Source organism: Echiichthys vipera (assembly GCF_963691815.1).
Source record: "Echiichthys vipera genome assembly, chromosome: 16".
NCBI lineage: Eukaryota > Metazoa > Chordata > Actinopteri > Perciformes > Trachinidae > Echiichthys > Echiichthys vipera.
Genome location: NC_139841.1, coordinates 27,060,398 through 27,067,604, shown reverse-complemented (window position 1 = coordinate 27,067,604; position 7,207 = coordinate 27,060,398). Strand labels below are relative to the sequence as shown.

Here is a 7,207-nt window from a genome sequence, read left to right as displayed (position 1 = left end):
ACGACCACACTTTATAAAAAGCTGAACCTTCCCTTTAAAAGGTTTTTATCACTGTTGCATTAAAAAACAACACAAAACAATATTTTCCTCAGATTTAAACAGTCAAATTAAGTGATTTAGCCTTTTGTGCACACAACAATGCATCATATTTTATATAAATTTGCATATAAGTGCCCTGAATTTATAAATATTGTATATACTGTTCCTATTATTTTTATTTTTTACATTTCCCTGCGTTCATATTGTTCATATTGTTCATATTCTTCTATATTTCCTTGTTTATATTGTTTCTTATTGAAGCTTCTCTATGTTTTCTGTCCACTTTGCTGCTGTAAAAAGGAAATTTCCCCTTTGTTTTTATCTTAATGTGTCAACAAACTAAAGTAGTAAGTGTAAAAAAGTGCAGTTCATCCCTCTAAAGTGTATAAAATAAAGTAGAAATAATATTAAACGCTGTAAAGTGCCGGGGTTTGAAGGCTGCGTTGACCGCGCTGGGCTGCATCTTCAGTGTGTGCACACAGAGTTGGGATTTAGGTTGCTTGGGGATTTCAGGGATGTTGCTAGGTCAGTGGATTACCTTGTAATAGATACACACACACACACACACACACACTTACACACACACACACACACACACGCACAGGAAGTGTCGGCTTGTGTACGGGGGGTTTAATCCTTGAGACAAACACGCTAACTCCTCCTCTGGAAGCTAAAAAATCGTCGTATTCTTGGAGCTTTTCTCGCTGAACCTCTGCTCTGGTTTCTCCTCTGACAGGTGTGAATAACGATGACTCCCATCCTCGCCGTTTGAGCATGCTGCTCGGGTAGCAACGCCGACCGAGAGACCCCTCTGGACACACACACACACACACACACGCACGCAGAGACGGGCCAGATTCAAGCACAACCATGCTGATCAAGGAGTACCGCATCCCCATGCCGATGAGCGTGGAGGAGTACCGCATCGCTCAGCTCTACATGATCCAGGTGAGGACACGACAAAGCTGCTGTAGTTTGAGTTTCATGATTTGGATGAGGGAAGGGAGCGTTTGCTCGGAGTCAGAGCGTGAGGTTTAGACGCCAGGGTTGCGTCTGAAGGGCGGAGGAGGGGCGGAGGTGAGGAGGGCGGAGGTGAGGAGTTCAAAGCGTCGTCCTGCACCAGAACAAGAGACGTGGTCAAAGAGGTCACGACGCCGCTGTTGTTCTGCAGACCACGCGGTGCTGCACGTGACCTGCACACACACACACACACACACAGACACACGCAAGCACACACACACATGCACACACACACACACACACACGCAAGCACACGCACACACACAAACACTAACACGCACACAGACAAACACATTAACACACGCACGCACACACACACACTAACACACGCACGCAAACACACGCACACGCATGCACACACACTAACACACACGCACATACACACACGCACACACACACTAACACACGCATGCACACGCATGCACACACGCACACACACGCACACACACATACACGCACACACATACACACACACACACACACACATGCATACACACACACACACACATACATACACACACACATACACAGATGCACATACACGCACACACACACACACATACACAGACACATAAACACACTCATACACACACACACACACACACAGACAGCCGGACCCCTCCTCCTCCCGCTCAGCGTCACAGCTGATCGCCGGTTGCCATGGTAACTGGTGACATCAGCTGCAGCACGGCAGCCGCTGCCATCATTTGTTTGTTTTCCGGGGCGTAAAAAGGCTCAGACGTGACGATGCTGCCGTCGCCGTTACCACGACAACATTACGTCTCGCTCTAAATTAAAGGATGCATTTTTTTTTTTTTTAAAGGGGCAGTTCACCCAAAACCACATTTACGGATTATTCTCCTGTTTTTACGTCTTTACTGTGATTTATTTAAATGTTTTGCGTTATAGACATCGTCCGTAGAGATGTCTGATGTTCCTCCCTGTGTGCAAAATATTTCTGAATCAATACTGTATATAAATATTATTATTATTAATATAAATAGTGTGACTTGCTGCTGCTCATGGGGGAATTGTTGCGTCTCTGTAAATCATGAATAAACTGCAGAAGAAACGTCTCTGTCACGAACGGTAACTGGGAAACAGGGAACACTGGGAGCAGAAGCAGGTTAGACAGGTGCGTCAATAATGTTTTTTTTAACAACGGGGCTCCACAAGTAAAGCAACAAGTGGCTGACAACGAGGCAACTCAGGCAACGAGGCAACACAGGCAAAGAGGCAACTCAGGCAAAGAGGCAACTCAGGGCAAACTCAGGCAACGAGGCAACTCAGGCAACGAGGCAACTCGGGGCAAACTCAGGCAACGAGGCAACTCGGGGCAAACTCAGGCAACGAGGCAACTCAGGGCAAACTCAGGAACTCAGGCAACGAGGCAACTCAGGCAACGAGGCAACTCGGGGCAAACTCAGGCAACGAGGCAACTCAGGGCAAACTCAGGAACTCAGGCAACGAGGCAACTCAGGGCAAACTCAGGCAATGAAGCAACTCAGGCAACTCATGGCAAACTCAGGAACTCAGGCAGGATAACTTTTGAACGCTGCGGCGCCGTGACACGACCTCTCCCTGTGCGCTGAACGTACTGACGGAACTTGACGTGTCAGATTTGCGCGGTTTTCCTGGAAATCGCTGTGTTTCGATCATCAGTCGTCCCGGCTCTCCCCTGCAGTAAAACCCCTGCAGCATGTGTTCATGAGGAGTGAGAAACCTCGCCTGTAGCTGTAAGACGCGTGTGTCTCTCCCGTGCTGCAGCGGCGGACACCAGGATGCTAATTTCAGCCTGCAGCTCCTCAGCTAAACGACATTACCTGCTGGATTACAGTGATTTTCCAGCTGTTTGCCTCCTCCGACCTTCATCACTGATCTCCCCGCGCTAACGTCTGCAGCAGAGAGAGCTCCATGTTCCCGTTGAGCTCTCGTTCTTGACCCCGAGGACCCGGCTCTCGCTGCTAATAACGATCGCCGTGATTTGTATTCACGCGGAGCCGCTCCTCGACCTGCTGCACGTTACAATGGAAGCAATGAAATGGCTTTTCAATCACAGGTGTGACACCAGAATACAGTGACTACAGTTCACTGTCATGACTCAGCAGTGAGATTAAAGCGTAATAATAATAATAACTTTGTTCATGTGTGTGTCAGACCTGGGCCGGAATGAGGACTCTGATGCGGAGGGACGCAGGTCAAACTAGTATTTATTCTCAAAATCCAAAATGTAAGGCTGTGAGCCGGTAAAACACAGAACAAAAGGTCGCTCCGAACTATATACACATGATGGGGGACACAGACTATATACACATGAAGGGGGACACAGACTATATACACATGAAGGGGGACACAGACTATATACACATGAAGGGAGGGAAAGACACAGACTATATACACATGAAGGGAGGTGAAGACACGGACTATATACACATGAAGGGAGGGGAAGACACGGACTATATACACATGAAGGGAGGGGAAGACACGGACTATATACACATGAAGGGAGGGGAAGACAGACTATATACACATGAAGGGAGGGGAAGACAGACTATATACACATGAAGGGAGGGGAAGACACAGACTATATACACATGAAGGGGGGGGAAGACACGGACTATACACACATGAAGGGAGGTGAAGACACAGACTATATACACATGAAGGGAGGTGAAGACACAGACTATATACACATGAAGGGAGGTGAAGACACGGACTATATACACATGAAGGGAGGGGAAGACACGGACTATATACACATGAAGGGAGGGGAAGACACGGACTATATACACATGAAGGGAGGGGAAGACACAGACTATACACACATGAAGGGAGGTGAAGACACAGACTATATACACATGAAGGGAGGTGAAGACACGGACTATATACACATGAAGGGAGGGGAAGACACGGACTATATACACATGAAGGGAGGGGAAGACACGGACTATATACACATGAAGGGAGGTGAAGACACAGACTATATACACATGAAGGGAGGTGAAGACACGGACTATATACACATGAAGGGAGGTGAAGACACAGACTATATACACATGAAGGGAGGTGAAGACACGGACTATATACACATGAAGGGAGGGGAAGACACGGACTATATACACATGAAGGGGGGGGAGACACGGACTATATACACATGAAGGGAGGGGAAGACACAGACTATACACACATGAAGGGAGGTGAAGACACAGACTATATACACATGAAGGGAGGTGAAGACACAGACTATATACACATGAAGGGAGGTGAAGACACGGACTATATACACATGAAGGGAGGGGAAGACACGGACTATATACACATGAAGGGGGGGGAGACACGGACTATATACACATGAAGGGAAGACACAGACTATATACACATGAAGGGAGGGGAAGACACGGACTATATACACATGAAGGGAGGGGAAGACACAGACTATATACACGTGAAGGGAGGGGGGAAGACACGGACTATATACACATGAAGGGAGGGGAAGACACAGACTTTATACACATGAAGGGAGGGGAAGACACGGACTATATACACATGAAGGGAGGGGAAGACACGGACTATATACACATGAAGGGAGGGGAAGACACAGACTTTATACACATGAAGGGAGGGGAAGACACAGACTATATACACATGAAGGGAGGGGAAGACACGGACTATATACACATGAAGGGAGGTGAAGACACAGACTATATACATATGAAGGGAGGGGAAGACACAGACTATATACACATGAAGGGAGGGGAAGACACGGACTATATACACATGAAGGGAGGGGAAGACACAGACTATACACACATGAAGGGAGGGGAAGACACAGACTATATACACATGAGGGGGGGAACAGACTATATACACATGAAGGGAGGGGGAGACACAGACTATATACACATGAAGGGAGGGGAAGACACGGACTATACACACATGAAGGGAGGGGAAGACACAGACTTTATACACATGAGGGGAAGACACGGACTATATACACATGAAGGGAAGACAGACTATATACACATGAAGGGGGACACAGACTATATACACATGAGGGGGGGGCACAGACTATATACACATGAAGGGAGGGGAAGACACGGACTATATACACATGAAGGGAGGGGAACCACAGGTGGAAACAATCATGGATCAGGGGATACCGGTGATACAAGAGGAAGGGCAAGTGACCTGAAACCAGATGAGAGTTACCTTTCAAAATAAAACAGGAAATTCACAAGACAACAACCCAAAGACAGGACAGACCTCACTGCGGCGTGACAATGTGGAACATTTAAAAACACACAGTTACAAAGTGCTGCACATTTGGGATAAGATATGCAATGAGAGGTATACGTTTCATCGATTTTCCACAAACTCACTGCATCGTGCATCATATAAAGACAATAATAACTCCTTGAATCCTTAATAAATGAATCACTTATTGAATTTTCCGTATCCTGGAGGGTTTTCCTGTCCCTTCCCAGCCTTACGGACTCTTCACGCCCCTGGCTCCAGTCTAAAAGCGGAGAGTCTTAAGGAGATGCCGTGTGTTTATGAACTGATAATCCGCGTCTGCCTCTGTGGAGCTACAGCCTTAATAAGCAGCTCAGCCGCTCAGGATCTGTGCGCTTGAACCATCTGCTGCCTTTCTATCAGAGGAGGCCACACGCCGGGGCCGAGAGGGGAAACCCCGACTCCGTCTTTAAGGTCCTGAACTCATCAGGGGGAAAAATGAAACACTTTGGGTACGTGAGCACGGAGAGAGAGGAAGGAAGGGGTCAGAGTGAGGCGCGGAGAGAGAGGAAGGAAAGGGTCAGAGTGAGGCGCGGAGAGAGAGGAAGGAAGGGGTCAGAGTGAAGCGCGGAGAGAGAGGAAGGAAAGGGTCAGAGTGAGGCGCGGAGAGAGAGGAAGGAAGGGGTCAGAGTGAGGCGCGGAGAGAGAGGAAGGAAGGGGTCAAAGTGAGGCGCGGAGAGAGAGGAAGGAAGGGGTCAGAGTGAGGCGCGGAGAGAGAGGAAGGAAAGGGTCAGAGTGAGGCGCAGAGAGAGAGGAAGGAAAGGGTCAGAGTGAGGCGTGGAGAGAGAGGAAGGAAAGGGTCAGAGTGAGGCGTGGAGAGAGAGGAAGGAAAAGGGTCAGAGTGAGGCGCGGAGAGAGAGAGGAAGGAAAGGGTCAGAGTGAGGCGCGGAGAGAGAGGAAGGAAAGGGTCAAAGTGAGGCGCAGAGAGAGAGGAAGGAAAGGGTCAGAGTGAGGCGCGGAGAGAGAGGAAGGAAAGGGTCAGAGTGAGGCGCGGAGAGAGAGGAAGGAAAGGGTCAAAGTGAGGCGCGGAGAGAGAGAGGAAGGAAAGGGTCAGAGTGAGGCGCGGAGAGAGAGGGAGGAAAGGGTCAGAGTGAGGCGCGGAGAGAGAGGAAGGAAAGGGTCAAAAGTGAGGCGCGGAGAGAGAGAGGAAGGAAAGGGTCAGAGTGAGGTGCGGAGAGAGAGGGAGGAAAGGGTCAGAGTGAGGCGCGGAGAGAGAGGGAGGAAAGGGTCAGAGTGAAGCGCGGAGAGAGAGGAAGGAAAAGGGTCAGAGTGAGGTGCGGAGAGAGCGTTTCTCCTCTGCTGCATCATCACTTTGTCTCTGCTGCATCATCACGGGGAGTCAGGGAGAGCGGCACGCCGTGCGAGGGTCCTCAGGGGAGGAGAGAGAGTCAGGCTGCAGCTCTACATGAGGATGGACTTTTACTTGCATTGGCTCACGCTTGCAGTTTCGTTTTATTTCTTTAACCTCATTGAGATTAAAAACGTCTTTAATAAGAGAGTCCTGGCCAAGACGGGCAGCACCCCCCCTCAGGGCGCACTCACACTGTGCCTCCGTCCCGTGCCCCGTGCTTTAGGGTCCTTGTCCCCCCCCTCCAGGCCCGTTTGTACTCACACTACCTGGGCCTCGGAGAATGCTTCTTGCTGCCTATACGTCATCACGTCGTAACACGTCACACGCATTGATGACGTCATGGCGATGCGTGGCTTTGTTTCCAGATCTTTCCGTAGTGTCAGTGTCCTCGTAGCTCAGTCCATAGGTGACTTGGCTGGGAAACCGTAGGGTTGCCGGTTCGAGTCCCTGTGTGGAGAGGTGCCAGTTCATCTCCTGGGCACTGCCCAGATGCTGTTGAGCAAG

General features: G+C 49.3%; 1 protein-coding gene across 1 annotated transcript in view; it reads left to right on the top strand.

Annotated features, from left to right (window-relative positions):
• Positions 1 to 909: 909 nt before the first annotated feature.
• LOC310958551 (membrane-associated phosphatidylinositol transfer protein 2-like) overlaps positions 910 to 7,207 on the top strand; it is a gene marked incomplete at both ends in the record, with an annotated part of 31,286 nt that continues 24,988 nt past the window's right edge. The window contains 2 exons of the mRNA XM_083929528.1: positions 910 to 987; positions 2,722 to 2,773. Coding sequence (XP_083785654.1) covers positions 910 to 987; positions 2,722 to 2,773 — 130 coding nt within the window. The remainder of the gene's footprint in view (positions 988 to 2,721; positions 2,774 to 7,207) is intronic.